The 17,930-nt window shown below is 40.0% G+C and overlaps 1 protein-coding gene across 1 annotated transcript in view; it reads right to left on the reverse strand.

Moving 5' to 3' along the window:
- Positions 1-866: 866 nt before the first annotated feature.
- The window catches only part of NR4A3 (nuclear receptor subfamily 4 group A member 3), a 29,530-nt gene continuing 12,466 nt past the window's right edge, over positions 867-17,930 (reverse strand). The window contains exons 6-8 of the mRNA XM_039549068.1: positions 14,849-15,048; positions 13,510-13,688; positions 867-4,025 (exon numbers count right to left, since the gene is read on the reverse strand). Coding sequence (XP_039405002.1) covers positions 3,763-4,025; positions 13,510-13,688; positions 14,849-15,048 — 642 coding nt within the window. The 3' untranslated portion in view covers positions 867-3,762. The remainder of the gene's footprint in view (positions 4,026-13,509; positions 13,689-14,848; positions 15,049-17,930) is intronic.

Raw genomic sequence — 17,930 nt, forward strand, 5'->3', positions numbered from 1 at the left:
GGACACAGACCTGTTCTCATGTCTAAGGACGCAAGGGCCTAAAATAATTACAAATTGAGATACTTGTGAGTTTAGTGAGGATAAACTGTCTTGTAGGGTGAAAGTTCAGATCCTGGTGTGGCTTGATCTCAAGGTCTGCATATTTTGCTCAACAGGGGCTAATGTGCAAAACTCATTATCATTAACAATCTTAAGACTCGTAGTTTAAATTTTAAAAATACTGCATAGAAAAAAAACCAACAGAAAATAATTTGGAAGAGTTGGTGCAACCTTTTGTTTTGTCACATTTCCAAGGAAGGAGCTGCCAATCCTGCAGCCCACCACAGCACGTCGTTTGATGTAACCCCCAGCCGAGCAGCTCCTGCAGAGCAGCCCTGGCGGAGGTGTGCCGGAGCCATCGGTACTCATGGCGGTGCCTGAAACAGTGGCAGATGCCTCTCAAAACTGCATTTGTTGGAAATGCATTTGCAGCCAAACAGTTTTGCCTGGCAGGGGATAAGTGATCCCTCCTGCAAAGCAACGGCACGGTAAGGGAAGGAGCTGGATGCACATTTGAAGAAAATGATGCAGGTGCCTGCTGGAGCGATGCCTTGGCAGGATTTACTGACGCAAAGGGGCTGAAGACGGGATGGGAGCTCTGTCCTCTTCCTGGCCAGACATAGGTGCTATGAGCCCTGTAGCCATCCTTTCCCTTCCCTGTGGCCTCATCAGCTCTGGGTTAATTATAATCCCTTTTTGTCATGGAGGAGAAATAGAGTGAGGGGTGAATAGTGTCTCTGCTCTGGTCTATATGTAGTTCAACTTCTGGGACGACCATGGTCCAGCTCTCAATATCTAATTGCATAACCAGATACTGCAGGCATGTATTTATATAAAAGCTATTTTAATCAAAAGACTAGCCATTAAATTGCCAGTGCTCTTAAGCATGCTTCACCAATTTTTCCACTTTTAAGACTCAAGTAGACAATTTTTTAAATGTTTTATAAATGATAAAAAATTCACATCAGATTTTAACAGAATTAAGCATACTTATTCAACACACATGGGGCCTCTGAAAAAAAAAGTTATTCAATTTAATAATTTTAATTTACATTGTATATGTACATGAGCATTTCTTTCAACCCACAGGTTAACACCACAAAAAAAAAGAAAAAGAAATAAAAAAGAAAAAAAGTACTGTGGTTAGTTGAGTGAAGAAACTCTTGAGACACTGTTGTCTGAAATAAAAGCAAGGCACTCTCCCTTAACACCTGATATATTCCTGAATTCTGCCTAGACAAAGGCATGTTCACACTGAGAGAGCTCTAAGAATAGTAGTAGATTTATTCTGCATTAACTCTTTCCTTTACCACTGTGACAGGTCACCGGTTGTACTCTAGGATGAATCCGTGTATTGAAGTTGACATGAAGGACAATTCCACAGATGATGGGATTTGGGAGAGTATCACAGCTAAGACTATCTATGGAAGACTGGAGGACACAGGCTACGTGAAATCTCACATGGGGCTCTCAACCTGCTTCCTCCCACTCACATTCCACTTAATAAATAAACCTTGCTCAACAAAAAAGCAATTTTACTGTACTATGCTGATTTGCCTGAAAATCCTTGGTAAGGGCCCACTCGCAAAAAGCTCCTGCAAACCCTTGTCTGGCTGGTGCTCAGCACCTGGCCGGATTTGTCCCTAGATAAAAGTAATTTCTCAAGGGACCTTGTGTTTTACACAAGGAGACAAAAGCAAACATACTTTTTTTGGATTTTATGTCTGCATGTTTTTGTATGCGCACATGTGTGTGAGTGTATATATATATATATGTATATATATATTTAGTATATACAAAAGCAAATTCAGTCAAAATATATTTGTCTTGCTGGTCAGGCTTGTTACAGCAACCTACAAGAAACATTAGCTTCTCTGATATTTAATTATGCTATTATGTTTGCACATAAGCTTAAAAGTCAATACAAAAAGCAATACTTTTCCAAATATTATCTGCAGGTAAACCAGAAATATTAACTATAGTGATTAGAAGTCTGTTTCCCTATTGACACTACTATAAATCTTGATATAAGAATAATTTTTTCATAAAAGCACATCCAAACATAGTAAGTGATAAAATACCAGATTACTATTTGAAAACCATACAGTGACTCGATATCTGGGTTATCCTTTGCAGCAATTAGGCAATTCATTTGGCATCTGTTTGATTGTATAATTTAATTTCCATATAAACAGCATAGTTTAAAAAAAGACAAAAGCTAGAATGTTTAAAGCTAACAAAAGATACAGTGACATCAGGTTGACATTCAAAATTTCTTTAGCAAAATGACCAACAAAATTTTGACTTAATACAGTGCATATAAAGTTTTTTAGAACTGAACTTTTTAAATATTATTTGAATTTAGCAAAACATGAGCAAGATTTTAATATCAAAGTGCTAAACAGTACTGCCTTAAAAGTCACTGCAAATAAACTGTAAAATAACTCTGCTTGTGATTTGACAGATATTTTATATACAAATGGTTAATAAAAAGACACGCACACACACACGCACACAAATATAGGTATATACATATATATACATACACATTATATATATGTATATAGTTTTCCAACTGGTGTATCTGAGTCAGTGTGAACACCCCATTTAGTTATCATGTGTAACAGGGCTCCCATGAGCTGGCAGTCATTGCAATAAATACAGGCAAAGCCATTACAATATACCATGCATACAAACATTTATACAAATAAAGACACTATGCAACAAATTATCTCATATTAATATGGCATCAACAGTATAAACATACAAAAAGGAGTACGAACACGGAATGTTTAAACGCAGCCCACTATACCCTTCCTAGCACTTACATTCATACTATTTTACAAGACTTGCTTGTTCTTGAAAACCGTCTTCTGTCTGCTTACTAACGAGTTGCTTGTGTTAGAAGTCTAGAGCTGAACTATCCCTGATACTGACCCTGTATGCTCCAATCACTACTTACTCGGGTTTCCTTAGCTAAGGAACAACTGAGCCACAGTTGCTCCCGTGTCTTCCACATACATTTGTCAATAAGTCACGCTACATGGAATCAAGTTTGGAAAACTCTGTCAGGTAAGTTAGTGCATGTAATTTTCTCACTTGATTTCTTCCGTTTGTTTTCCTAGTAAAATAAATTAGTTAATAAACGAGACTTAGTAAGACAGCACTTTAAAAAATTGCACTTGAACATGGGAGCTAACAGCCATTGTCATTTTGCTATATTTGATTTGTATGAAATGTTTAATTGAATGTACTTTGCTAAAAAAGTGGATTTTTGTTTAGATTGTGCTGATGTATGTGCCCTTGATGCAGGAAGTATGCTAAAGGTATCCTCACAAAACACATACTACCCTGGCAAACAACTATTTGCTGTTCTTTCAAACACAGCTTCTACAATTTTACTCCTCATAGACCATGAGGTGTTAAACAACAGATTTAAAACAGTCATGTTTACCTTTTACTGCTGCTGGGATAGCATTGTCCAAAAGTGCCATATTAGCCATTTAAAAAACCCAAATCACACAAAAGAAAACGAAGAACACAACCCCAAACCAGTAAGCCAGTAAGATTCAGGCCTCAGGTTGTAAGGACAAAGCGCCAGAAAAGACCTCATGTTAGACTCGGAGCGGCTTTTCTGTTAAGTGAGGGCAGAAATGTTAGCTGTAAGTCACAATCCGTTTGCCTGCTCTGGTGGGCGTTTGCCTCTCAGGAGGGTGGTTTGACTCAGAAGGGTAAGGTGTCCAGAAACAGCCTGTCAATGATGGAAGGGGCTGGCACCAAATCTTCCAGTTTCAGGTAAAAGATGCGCTGCAGTCCCAGTGTGCAGAGAGAACGCAAGTCAGCCAGAACACCCAGTACCTTCGGCTCTGCAGACTCGAGTGGTTGTCCTTTGTTTTGGCAACTGAAAGTTAAGTGATCTTTCAAACTGCTTGTGATCTTGTTGCATAGCTCTTCCACTTTCTTTGGTTCTTTTAATCCATGTCGTTCTGCAAAGCCAGAGGAAAATAACACATCAGCATCCCGATCACAAACGGAGAGAAAGCGTTTTCTTAGGCGTAACCCAGGTCCATACTCTGGAACTCTGAGGAAAAAGTGCTTTGAAATTGTAGATTTCTCAGAACAGCTGGGGTTATACGGTGTCAGTTAACCTTTTTGCCACACAAAATAAGAGAGGGCAAGTGCCCTTTTCTCTTCATCTGCTAAAGCAGGCGACAGAGATGCTCAGTTATGATTGAAATTCTAGTACAAGGAATCCAAGCATCCTGCATATCTGACATAATTTTCATGATACGAGACAGAATTAATTGGGTGATTTTCCAGCAAAACTATCACAGGAGGTGTTTTGGAGATTTCCGTGCTTCCCCACCAGTTGTGAATGCTCAATAACTATGGCAACCATTATTTATTCAGTGAATTCAAGTGGCGATCAATATCCTTAGCTAGTTCCATCAGCGCCTGGCCTAGAATTCCACCAGGAATTTGCAGACACTCTTACAAGAAACTAAAGGCACCTTACTACCCTTTGTTATTTTGATCAGCTGCTGCTTCTTAGTTTATTCATCTTTAAAAGCTCTAAGATAAAAGAAGCCTGGAAGTTAACTATTTTGCTTTGAGTGAGCAATGCCTGAACAGCTGCTATGTTATCCATCACAAAAACCTCAGCACTCCTAAAAGGAAGTGGAGCTGGGGTTTGTTCCCCTTCAAATACCTTTTTAAAATACTACAATGACATTAAATGCATTCACAGTTCTTTAAGCATAAGTAGAATGAATCAGGTTTGTGATTCATTAAAAGCAGGCTCTTTACAGGAGAAAGAATTCTGTGTTGTTTGCTGTCAAGGCTTAGTGAATGAATTAAAATAACAGAACAAAAAGAATTCAGAACAAAAATCTCAAATTTGTGATGTGTTCATTTGCCTCTGACTTTGAAATACACAGGTAAGTAAGAACTGGCTTCACAGCAAAGTCATAATAATTCACATGTGGAATAGAATTGTGCCAGACAAGGTAATCAAAGAAAATGCATGTTATATTTAGTCAATTAGATATATAAAACAATGACAGCAGTGGATAAGGAGTAATTGTGGCAGTTCTTGTGTTTGATGCTTTTGAAGTCATGTCCTTCCCTGGGCCTCTCTCCCATCCCTGGCAGCCAGCAGCCACACTGCCCATTGTCCCCAAGTCTTGTTCCTCCATGCCAGGAGGAGCAAGCAATAGACAAGTTCTCTGTCTGTCCCCTAATGAACAGTGAAAAGAGTACAGTTCTCTTTATTTCCAGAAGCAGGAGCAATGCCTGCACCAGGTGCAGTGGTGCCTTGCCCACGCCTGTGTACATAAACTCCTTGCTGCCTCCCCTCACCACCTGTTTTGGCTTAGATGCTCTTTACAAACCAATAAAACAGACAGGATTCAATGAGGGCAGTCAGAAATGTAAAGGTCTGGGTTTGCACTGATATTCACCCATTTTACACTTTTTTTCAACTGTATTTACTTAGGGACAGTTAGCTCCTGAATAATACCGGTTCGGGATCAGAATCGGAGATGTGCAGACGTGGACATCTCTGGCCAGAAGCTACCTTGCTCTATCATTTAAGTACCATCAATCTGCCCTGTTGTTTCAGAGCAACACTTATCCAGCCAGTGACATCTGCTTCAGACACGTTTTCACCTTGCAGGAATTAAAAACCCTAGGTATCCTAAGTGCTTTGTTTACATTAAAACATGAGAAGTCAATGAATATTTAAAGTCTTTCCAGTAAATGGTGTATAGTGTAATTATGTAAGCCTTAACTATACAGGTCACTGAGAGTAAATACTTAGGCAGATTCCGCCATTAAAAATCTTGGCAGATAAATATTTTATACATGTTGGAAAAGCTGTAGGACTTTTTTTTTTTACCACTAGCCTACTGAGAGAATCTGCAGGACATTAAATTAATCTTGCAATCTTTGAAGAGTTCCCACATTTTAATCTGTTTTGTTTCCTAGCTGTGTAAGTGAAGATATTTTTTATGGATATAGGGAGCTGGAATATTAGAGTGGGTTCAAAACCTGACTACAAATTAGCAGAGCACATTTTCAAACCACTGCCTCAGTAGGTGTGTACCTTGCTGCAGAGTATGGAAAATTATCTCTGGCTCTGGAGCATGCAGCAGATTTGTTAGCATTTTCAGCCAGAACTAAGCAGCTTGTCTCCCACTGACAAGTTCAGAAGGTTTCATGAAAAAATCATGTCTTTGGTGAATAGCCATGAAATGTACCAATGCACATGTGCAAAGATTATCAAATTAGAAGTCTTACTTTACACAACAAAATCGTGAAAATTCAGAATTAAGATATATTCTGTCCTTAAACTCTGGTGCTACAATATTAAAGCAGTCCCTGATAACCCAAATTGTTCTCCCCTGAGTGAATTGCCATACAATGGCCTCCGCTACTTGCAAATCTCCATAAGGGTTAATTTCTCATGCCTGGAACTGCGTCTAGGGTTTTCCCTAAATGAATTCCCTTAAATTTCCTATGGCATCCATAGAAAGTCAAAGCCATCTATGTGGAAGCCCTTCTGCTAGGGAAGGCCACTGAATGCACTGGCACTGCCACTGCAGTCTCTGGTGTTGAAGCACAACTACCTTCTGAAGAACACATTCATCTAAGAATAGGCTCCCCTACTTGGTAGACTTGAGGTGTCGTGGGCCTAATTTACTCAAAGATTTAGATTTAACAGGGTTCAAATAACAGGATGCACATTTTCTTGCCTTTTTTACATGCCCAGTCCCGTTTGTACAAAAAAAGACCCACAGTCTTTCTTACACAACCTAGCGGGAGCAGCACAAGATCCCTGTGGTAAGTGTGTGCAGTCGCACTGAAGCCAAGGCCCTCTAATCATTATTCACCGTCTTCCACAGGATGTTCATATCCACATGGGAATGATAAGGCCAAGATTTATCCCAAGAAGTACAGCTGGTCAAAATAGATAGATTTTCTCTAACTGATTGAGGAGATGTGTAAATATTATCATAGTCAGACTTTCTTATAATTACAAAGGCACACGTAAAGTGAATATAGGATTTCTCAGCCTGTAACAAACCAAGATTCTGTTTTAGGATAGCATTGATTTTTGCAAGAAAAATGGTGATTTATGGCAAAGATGCTGCCAAAATGACTCACCAAAAGTCTTGCCTCTAAAGCTCTGCAAACTTAGCTCATCGCGGCAAACTGAACACAGCAAGTTTTTTACACCTTTGTCCTTTTCCCAGGAAGCTGAATGTGATTTTGTGCTATCATCACACTGATCAGCAAAAACTCAACAGGAAGAAAGCAAAGAAATCCATCACCCAGCAGTGCTAGTCCCTCTTTCCCTAACCTCTGACCCGAGGTGGATCATGCCAGGGTCAGGCAGACTGAGCAGTACCTTTGGAAAGAAAATGCCTCTCAGAGAGCACGAGTACCTCAGAGACCTGAAGTACCTCAAAGACCTTGGGCTCTGCACTCTGTGTCACGGGGGATCACTTTCAGTCTCAATTAATTCTGAGGTGTCCAGAAATGCAACGGATGAACACTGCAGACTTAAAATAGGCCTCTTGATTGTCTCGGTTTCAATGTAGTTATGTGATTTTCTCTTCCCCCTTCACATTCCTCTTCCCCTTCTATAACTCAAATAAGCACAAGGCTCAGTTGCCTACAGCTTTCTTGTGCACACACTGTTACACGGAAACACTGCAACTCAGCAGACCCAAGAATCTCCTTTCCTGTTGCAATCTGGCCCCTATTTATCCTGCCTAACTCTCAGACACTTCACAAGGGTCCCCAGCTTTGGTGCACAGACTTCTCAAACTCCTCCTAATATCAATACAAGGATGGGCGTTTTTAGAAGATTATTAAATTTTAGGTGGATGAATCATCTTCTGGAGGTGCCCTGTATTCTCCATCAGCTGTGCAAGGTACCTAAAGTCAGATGAGCTAAGCGACCACACAGAACACCATAGTTTGCTCCCTCCTTTGAGAAAACCACAATATAACATGGAGACTGCTGGTTGCTGTAGAAGCAAAGAGTTCTTGCCTCAACAAAGAGGTGGGAGTGAAAAAGGAGGAGTGAGTACTTTACTTTGACGCTGACAGTATTTCCCCCAGCTAAGTGGCGGGGGGAAGGCAGACAATGCAATCTGGAGGGTTGTTTTTTTTATAACCAGCTCTCCTACACTCCTCCAGTCTGCCACCTGCTTGTATGTAGACCCAGCACACGAAGCACCCACTCCAGGGGATATCCTGGCAAGAGGACTGAAGGATAGCTGCTGCTGCAGAGTAGGTAAGTCTCCCTTCCATAGGGAGGTCGGACAAATTCATGTTCACAAGGAACTGCAGCAGTCATACTCTTTTTAGCCACACTGGTCTCATTACTATTTCTTGGTATGACTGATGGTGCTAAAAATTGTGTTTGTAAACTGGAACAGAAAGCCCAACAGCAGGAAGACAAACACAAAGTTGTAATTAATTGAAACCTCACAATATTCTTCAGTGGTCTGGTGCCAGTCTAACAAAGCATTAGGAATGTGAATAAGCCCAATATATACAGTGGTTCTGGGCCGGTCTGTAACACACTTAAAATAAAACATATGCTGAAAGAGCTTGGCTGAATGAGGGCTAGAATGCTCTGTACTCAGCAGCATCCCACCGAGAGTGTCAAGTGGGCAAAACAATAATGGTTTGATGTGGACAGAGAAAGGAAGGGGCAGAGAGGAAAAGCTAATCAACAAGGAGAAAGAGAGAGAGAGAAAACACTAGCAGTTCTAGAGCATGCAGAAATTTGAGGCTAAATTAGAATGTGCCCTTGCGATGATCTGCACTGGAACTCTCAGTCTTTGTATTTTCACACTGTTAGAAAAAACCTAACAAATGATCACTTGGGAAGTTAAGGAAGCATTTTCAAGCATAGACTGGCTTAGTATCTAGTCTACTCTGCGAAGCTTCATCTTCAACACTATCCAGTCCATCATAGAATGATTGTGCAGGAACATTTGTGATCCATGAACATACTAAACTGATAGTAATCATCCGTGTGGAATTAACAGAACTTGTTCCAAGATGGCCAGCATTTTCCTTCCATGTTGTCACTCTTCTTCAGCTCATTAGATCCTACATACCAACAGAATAAGTGATCCAAAGAAGAAGAACATGATAGACCTAATTTTTTTACTTTCATAGGCATGTGAGGTGAGTGTTGTGTGTTGTTTCCTACCTACTTTCTTCTGGGTGATGCTTAGAGCAACACTCGTGCTGTGGAGGAAGTTGTGTCCAGCCTTTCTAAACCAACTAAAGGAAGTAAAAAAAGAGAAGAGAGACAGAGAGAGGAAGATCCTAAAGGAGCACCTTACAGTAAAAAGATGAGTTTTGGCACGACAGAGTTCTAAGTCAACTGTTTGCAAGCCTCCACAGTAAACCAGATGTTACTTCTTTCATTCTGGATGCTCTTTTAAGCTGATGTCTGAGAGGACCTGAAAATTCATCAGCAATCTGACATAATGCTTTTTCTTCAAGGCAACATACCACAGATTTTCAGGAAACATAAAATAGATAGAAAAAGCATAAATATATGGACTTTCTAATGGAATATGTAATGCAAAATATTGTACATACCTTTACTCAAAGCAAGCAGTGTAGTGAACTAGTGAGTACTGTGATACTCAACAGGTCTCTTGTTGTTCTCTTTGCAATTACTGAAAAGAACAAATGACCCTACATGCCTATAACCATGCATCCTATGCTGTCATCTGCAGCTGCAGTTGGGATAGCACATGGAGCTTTGCAGCTCCAAACAAGTCAGCAGGGTTAATTGAAGGTCACTGGAACTACTGGAGCTGTTACTGGGGAGACAATTTGACATCCCAAAATGAAGGAACAGCCTTCAGCATATCTTAGGACACTGGGACCAGTGGAATGTGTTTTAGTCTCCAACACTGATTTTTACATTTATTCCTTCTTCCTTCACTGGGGGACAGATGTTAGTTCTCCCTGTCACTCTTGAAGAACAGAAAGAGAACATGCAAAAGAGAGCAGTGGCTCCTCTTACTCTTCTCCCTCAGCAAAACTGCCAAAAACTAGTAGTATACAAGAGGGTTTGTTTTCTAAGAGCACATCTTTGTTTGGGCTGAGGACAGCACTCGTGAAATCAAGAAGAATGAACAGGTCATTATTCCCAGAAGAAATTTTTCTTTACCTGGAAAGACAATCCTTGAATTCAATGGTACCTAAGATGCTGTACAGTATTAAAACAGGCTATGACTACCATAGATCACAGGGTTGTTGTGTTTTTGGTTTTTTTGGTTAAGCCATCAAGTCATGAGCAATTTGTGTAATAAGCAAGAAAATTTATCTCAAGGCAGCATTCTGGTTTTGCAATGTTGTTACTAAAGGCAAACAACTAGATTCACAAAAGAAAGCTTTCCTGCTCCTTATCTTGAAGCCTAATGACATGGATATCCATCTGGAACATGGGAGAACCAGAGTCAGATTCCCTTCCTGTTGGAATCAGACTAGAGATAGGGTCTTTGGTATCCCTCTGACCACCAGCTTGTCCGCAAATCATCAGACACAACAGCCATTCTGCATCCCCATGAAATATATCAAGTTGTCTTAAGACAAAAGACAGTGACGCTCAATAGCTGGATATCCTGTGTTCCTGGGGAAGGTTGCTCTCCCTTGGTCTGACTCAGAGAGAGGGCTTGATGCAAGGGTTTGCCAACTACCCATTGCCTCCAACAGTCCATTACAGGAGAAAAGGGTGCCTTCCCTGGAGATAAAGAATGGCACCTAAACCACCCATCTAAATCTAAGCCAAGCTTCAAAACAATGCTTTAAAATGTTCAACATTTCAGACTTCTTCAGGTTTCATATTTCCAAATTTTCATTATTTTTTCTCTTTTGGTGTAACTAGCTGAAAACCAGCACATGGCTTGTCATACTCAAACTGCAGGGAGAAGACAAGAAGCCATTTCTTGTGGGATGCCACATCAGAGGCAAATCTCAAGGTTTTCCTGAATAAAAAATTTCAATACACTATCTAGAATCACCTGATTTCCTCTTACATGTTTTATTTTTAATATTGTTCATCATTATACAATGCTATCCGTTTTCAGGTGACCAAATTTCTGGCTGAGTCCCTGAGTTAGCTAACTGCCCTTGGACATCTGAAACCTGTGAATATAAGTCACCAGAGCTTTGGTCTAATTTAGATCACATGAAAATACATGCTGTCCTTAAGACCAAATCAGCAGAGATATACCAGCCTCATGAAATGAAAGAAAGCAGAAAACAGCATTAATTTTAAACACCATCTCAGGTGAGAAAATCAAGAGAAGCTTGACAAACAGAGAAAATCTTAAAGTTTCTATGTACAGAAACTGTCTCCTTTTAAAGGCAACAATTGCTTCCATTTGTTTAGAAACTTTGGGAAGACCAGCACAATATAGCAAACTCCTGGAAGGGTTATGATCAAGGAAAGGAAGAAAGGTGGGGTGTATCCAATTAAAAGTTATTTCTAATTATCCTAGGGTGAACTGAGCCAGCCACTGGACAACTTTGACTCCTTATGTAAGGGCAAGCAAGCAGTGGTTAACTGAACAAATTACTATGCTAAGACAGGACAGATGGGTTTGTAAGGGGAGTAAGTCTGATGATTTTTTCCTATACTTTTGTTTTTGCTACATTCACTTATCTTGCTGGGAATCCTGTTCATCAACCTGCATCCTCTCGGTCTCCAGAAGGATAATCGAGAACACACTACCAATGACTATCTAAAAAAGACATATCTTGTATATAGTAAATAATCTAAATAATTCATATGTGCTACGTATATGTGTGTGTGAGCATATATGCCTGTATGTAAATGTATAGAGGGACAGCACCTGTCCTTGATTTAGAGATATCTAAATGCATATACATACATAAATACATTATGTATGTATACAGGTATACACATACATATATAGGTATTTACAGCACATATATGTAAGTAGGCAGGAACATATGCCAGTGTATGTTTATATGCAGGGAAAAAAAAAAACTGGTAATGTTCTTCCTGACTTTAACATAACACTCATCCCAGAAACTTTTTAATACAGAGTAAAGCAGCTCCAGTGAGTTATTTTGGTCTTATATGTTTTATCAAAGAAACCAGAAATCTGGACCCTAAAGTACCCTTTCGAACTGCAGAAAAAATGAACAGAAATTAATAAAAAGCCTGAAAATACTTAAGAAACAAAGAGCTACACATATATACTAACCCCTCACCAAAGTGCAGGAAGGAAGCGTACCATGCAAACTCTGAAGCCAAAATCCTGGCCCTGCAAATGTCAGCAGGAATTGGCCAATTTTAGTTTTTATATCTGTAATTGAGTGTTTTATCTCAGTGTTGCCCTGACATCATCTCATCCCGGGTAAAAGGAAGGCTACAGCTGATACTGTTGAGGCCACTGCCTGCAAAGTAGTGGATGCCTGAAATGCAGAAGGAAATCAATATCTATCCCAGTGGAGCTTATAAGCATCCCTGGGAAGATTCAGCTCAGGGCACACTGAAGCCCTGTCTCACACTGATGACACAGTTGCTCTGTTAAACTACCAGTTTTTCAGATATGAGTGTGAGGATCTCTGTGGAGATGACTTCTGCTCCAAATTCTGCTGTATGGTTGTCAGACACCCTTTCTCGCAACTCCTCCTACTGCCATCAGCCATGACTCTTCTATTGCAAGATGCCCAAGGTATGCAATGGCTTTATTGTTTCAGGAATGCAAAAATTACACTTTAAAAGGTTATGTTCCCCCATTTTGTACTTACTGGACAGATTTGGCAGATTCTGACATTAGTTTCCTGCTGCTCACCCCAGCCGGCAGAAGGGGTCATATGGGCACATGCACACCCAAAAGCTTTTGTACAGCTGCGGGATGTGACTTTTTTCTCATTATTCTCTGATTTTCCTCTCTCAGAAAAGCAGTACGTGGAATACCTAGGCAAGCCTGGCTGCCAAAAGCAGCCTGCCTGCTCTCATGAAGCATTCTTTCTGGTCTAGCTATCTTGCTAAGAGATGAGCTATACTAGCTGTACGGCTTCTACGTCTCAAGCTGCCTTAATATTAGTGTTCCTACACAGAAGACCTAGCTCTGGTAATTTCATTAAGCTTTTCTGGGACTTCAGCAAGTATCTTGAATATTTTCATAGGAGCTACACAATTTTCTTGGAAGCAGTTTGCTTTTTTAGTCTATTCTGAGAAAACAATGAAGCTGCAAAGAAATAGTTGAGTTACATTTTAATGGGGGTGTCTGATAGCCTAATGTTAATCCACAGTTTCAATATGGCCATGCCAGTGCTTAAAAATCATAATCACTTCACCCTGAACACCGCTAAATTAATTGAAATTGCTTGAATCTACAATAAAGCAAAGCACTAGAGTCTGAAGCTTTCTATTAGAAAAGGAGCACTTACCTGTAATCATAGTTAGAGCTGATAGACTTGCTAAGGCTGGGATATCAAGGTTAAGGCTCTTTAAGTTTAAGGAAAAGTCTTTAATAGAGTCGAGCCACTCCCCAAATCCACGAAGGCACTGAAGTCTATGAAGCACGAGTCCATTGCAGAATACAAACTTATCCTCAGCAGTATCAGACCTCAAATAAAAACAATTGAAAAAATTATAAATGCATCTTCTACTTTACAGCCAAATGCATAACCAGTATTGAAGCGTCTGTCATTTAAAATCCAAGGCATATTATCCTGAGACATATGTGGGCATTCACGTTTGACAATATGTTTCTCCCTTGGGGCCAAAGTACAACAAACAAGCTTCTATGATTGCTTACTTGGTAGAGTTATAAGCCTGAGGTTAGCTGTAGCATGTGGTGTAGACTGTCTAATTAGTTAAGATTTTGGTCCTGCCCAAAGGCATAAACAAAGAAGACATTTTGCATTAAATACTGTATGTTTGAACCAAAGGAATACTAAGTGAGTGCATTTTGAAATACAAAACTAATAAAAAGATAGGTTCTGCAACTCTCAGCATTTACTTAGTATCATCTGCATTTTTCAGATTGTAAAAATTGGTAAGGAAAAACAATGGAACATGCATGCAATAATGCAGCACAATACACATAACAGCATAAACCTTTCTATATGAAAACCTGTGTGTAGAAGAGAAATTACAGCCAAACTCTCCTCTCCTTCTCCTCCCCATTGCCAATATCACACATGCAAAGGTCATTTTCAACCTGAATAAACATGGGCATAACTGAAATCACCAGTCTGCAATTTTGCCAGTTTCTGAAAGTGGGTTTGGTAAAGTGTCTTAACTAGTACTAGACTGACAAATAGCATCTCACTCTATTAAATGACTTGGTATTAAGAAGAAAACCAATCTGAACAAGATTTTAAATCTTCTTCATCCCTTTCAAAAGCAGATGACAAAGGGAAAAGAAAAGAACTTGCCTACTTAAAGTGCTTTTCTATATTTCATACTTATGAGTACAAAGCAGACTTGCTCAAATAGTACCTGAGGATCAATTTTGTTTGCTGTGTAGGGAGAAGATGGGATAGATCAAATAAAAGAAGCACATTAGTGACACCTATGATCTCTTTTTAAATCACCTTCTCGGTTTTTCCTGCAGCGTAAAACAAATTAAACATCATATCCTTTGTATGATGACATTGCTGATTATTTTGTGCTTTTTTTTGGTACAATTGACTATGCCCAAAGATAGCGTCATATTCATTCCTTAAAAACACTCAGATGATTTTTGACATCATCTTAAGAGGAAATGAAATAAATAGTTACCTGATGGAGAGTCTTAGTACAAACAGCTCCAAAAAAGCTGATTCTATGAGTAATGTCTGATCTTCTTTTGGGAGGTCAGTAAATCCTGGGATTTTTTCTGCCCAGCCTCTAGTTATGTCAATGGAGGCAGTCAGAAGATTATAGAACTGTTGTACATGTTCTGCATCTGTGCCTGCAGCAGCCTGATCAGTGGAACAGTACTAAAATGAAAGCCACAGAAAGCAAGGTTATATGCATTTAAGGGCATTCTGTGAAACATACAGCATTATTTGCCCAACAACATTTCCTTCTGTGGCAAAGCTGGTATTATTAACAAAGACATAAAAAGTAGGTTTACGTCTCTCTACTTATTTGGCTACCTACAGGCATTTTGCTATTCAGATAGATACTGCAAAAACATTTCCATATGTATAAAAGTAATTTCAAATTTATAACTAAAATATAATATCATGTTTTACAAGTACCTATATGCTATTAGTAAACAGAAATAGAAACCTGGTGGGTAGGATAATTTGCATCACACTAGAATAGGAACATTATTTGGCTTACTACAATGAAACACTTCTCCCATTGATGAATTTGTCTCAATATGTTGGAAATGCAGATTTCTTCCAAAACCTCACAAAGTGCGTTTTATCTGACAGTGATAGAGACACATAAGATAAATCACGTTTTATCTGACACATGCAGCATTGCTTCATTTGAATACAGAATTGGTTCAAAGTAAACCAGCTGCCCCATATCACCTCTTATCCTTCAAATTGAAGCATTTGAGGCTCAGCAGAACCTATTATCCTGCTTATGTGGCCATAACTCTTCCAGGCAACCGTTTTGACAGTCTCAGCTTGCTCAGCTTCCCTGTGACCCCCTGACAGCTCACTCCCCACTATCTCCTACTTCGTCACCAGTGGATCCCTGTCACTCCTTTGACACTGCTCTCTCTCTGTCGGCAGAAAATACAACATGAGCTTTTGTGGCTTAGTCCAATTCTGTGCTTGGAAAGTGCTGCTGGTTTTCTGAGCAGGTACTGAATAATGTGGTATTTACTGTAATATCCTCATCATCAAACATCTGCTGGGTTATTTCTGGGAGAGACTTCATACCCACTCTCTCTCATGGATTCAGCCAAAGAAAGGCTTAGGTAGTCTCCACAGCCAAAAGAAGCCTGCATACCCTTTCGAAACAACTTCCCACATGCAGTTAGGCTTCAGTGCATCAGCCTGAAGGCCACTCTAGCAACTCTCCAAGCCAGAGTGGAAGCAGAAAAAAACTCTTTCCCTATCATTAACAGTGGACTGGCAGCCTGGGAGGACCATATTACAACTGTGGGCTGCAGGTATCACCCAAGTTGCTAACTGCAACCCAAGCTGCTAACTGTGCAGGACAGAGAGCAGGGGCAGCAAGCAGAACTTCTCAGGTAGCTGTCCTGCTCTCTGCCCCTCCTAGCTGGAGCTGGTTGCTGTTGGCAGGTAAGGGATGAAGGACACAATGTCAGAGTTGCTGACTGATGGGAGAACCACAGCAATCCTAGAGACCTCTCCCTGTATCTGTGGTCCTGGTACTAGCCCTTAGTGACTCTGTTCTGCTTACCCAACACTAACTGCATGAGCTTCTCATGGTAAGTTCCAGTTCACATCCCTTATCAGCTGGTGAAACATGTGCAATCCTTCTTAAAAAGTTTATATGGAGACAAATTTTGCCTCAGCTACTCCAAAGAATCCTGTGATAGTGAGGGAGGTAGAGGCACAATATGGAGAAGATGGGGAGCATCAGTAGAAAAATCTGTATGCTGCATCATTTATGTGTTCAGACTCCCACCTGAATGGAGCAGTTGAGGATACTCAAGCAGCATGAATCAACTACTCCTGGCACTGGACTGCAGCAAGATGCACCCAGATAATTAATGGGTAGAAAAAGATAATTTGCTTTTTCACAGACTATGCATGTTCTGGACCCTCTAGAAGTGAAGGTGCAGAGCAAGCCACAGCAAGTGTGCATTTGGCTCTGGGAGATGTGCTTTGCTGAACAGGTGGGGACCTATGACTCTTTCTTAATACACAGGGAAACTAAACAGGCTGATGGAAACTCCTGCCTCACAATAGGTATTGCTAAGGCAAGACATATTCTTGATCCTTTGAGCAGTAAAGAGGAGGGAAAAGAAAGGGGAAAGAAAAAAGATAGTACCCATTCTGAATGGGTTCATTCTAATTATAACTCATCACAACTCAGTGTAATTATGCCAGGTGTTAATTTGTTCCCAATATTTATAAAACATTCCTTTGGCAAAAGTACGGCAAAGTTTTAACATTTTCTAATGAAGGTGAATGCTGCATTATGTCATGTAACTGTGAATGCTACAGTGTGGTATATACCCCACGCTGGGCACTGAAATTAAATGCATCTAAAAAAATTATAACCTGTATTTTTTATTATAGTCTATCCCATGAGAGCAATTTTAGAAGAAAGGTAAAAAGATTATATGGAATTGTATAGTTTTCAGCTGCTGCAATACATCACTGCTCGCTACAAAGAGTTAGCACTTACAAAGGATTGTTAAAATAAAATATTATTTACTTGTAATAGATTTAGGAGGATATAAGTAACCATAAATGGTATGTATGTTTTCGTTTCTTGCACCACAATTGTGGGGTTTTTCCATAATTATTTCATGGAGAAGTAATGATATTTGACCTAACTTGTGACCAAGACAGCTGGCAAACCTGCCCTTGGTCAGGAGGCCACAGGGACGGAAGGGCTCCCTCTGATCTGCATTTCTAAACCTGCCCTATGCAAACTGGAGGCAAACAGGGAGAAAGACAAAAGACAAAGCTCTGCCCCACTCCCTTCCTCGAAGCTCCTTTGGGAATTAAATGAAATCTGACAGTTACTTAAGGAGGCGGTTGCATGTGTAGCAAGCAACATTAACTTGTATGTTATATCTGAGGAGATTTGGAAAGCCTGAGGTTGGGAAGCCCGATAGCACAACTTAGCTCTGCCCTTTGCCTGCTTTCATCAGTCCTTCATCGACTGCTACAGCTGCAAAAGCCTAACAATAACTTCTCTGCACAGAGGAAAACCTACA

This window comes from Corvus cornix, chromosome 2 (assembly GCF_000738735.6).
Source record: "Corvus cornix cornix isolate S_Up_H32 chromosome 2, ASM73873v5, whole genome shotgun sequence".
NCBI lineage: Eukaryota > Metazoa > Chordata > Aves > Passeriformes > Corvidae > Corvus > Corvus cornix.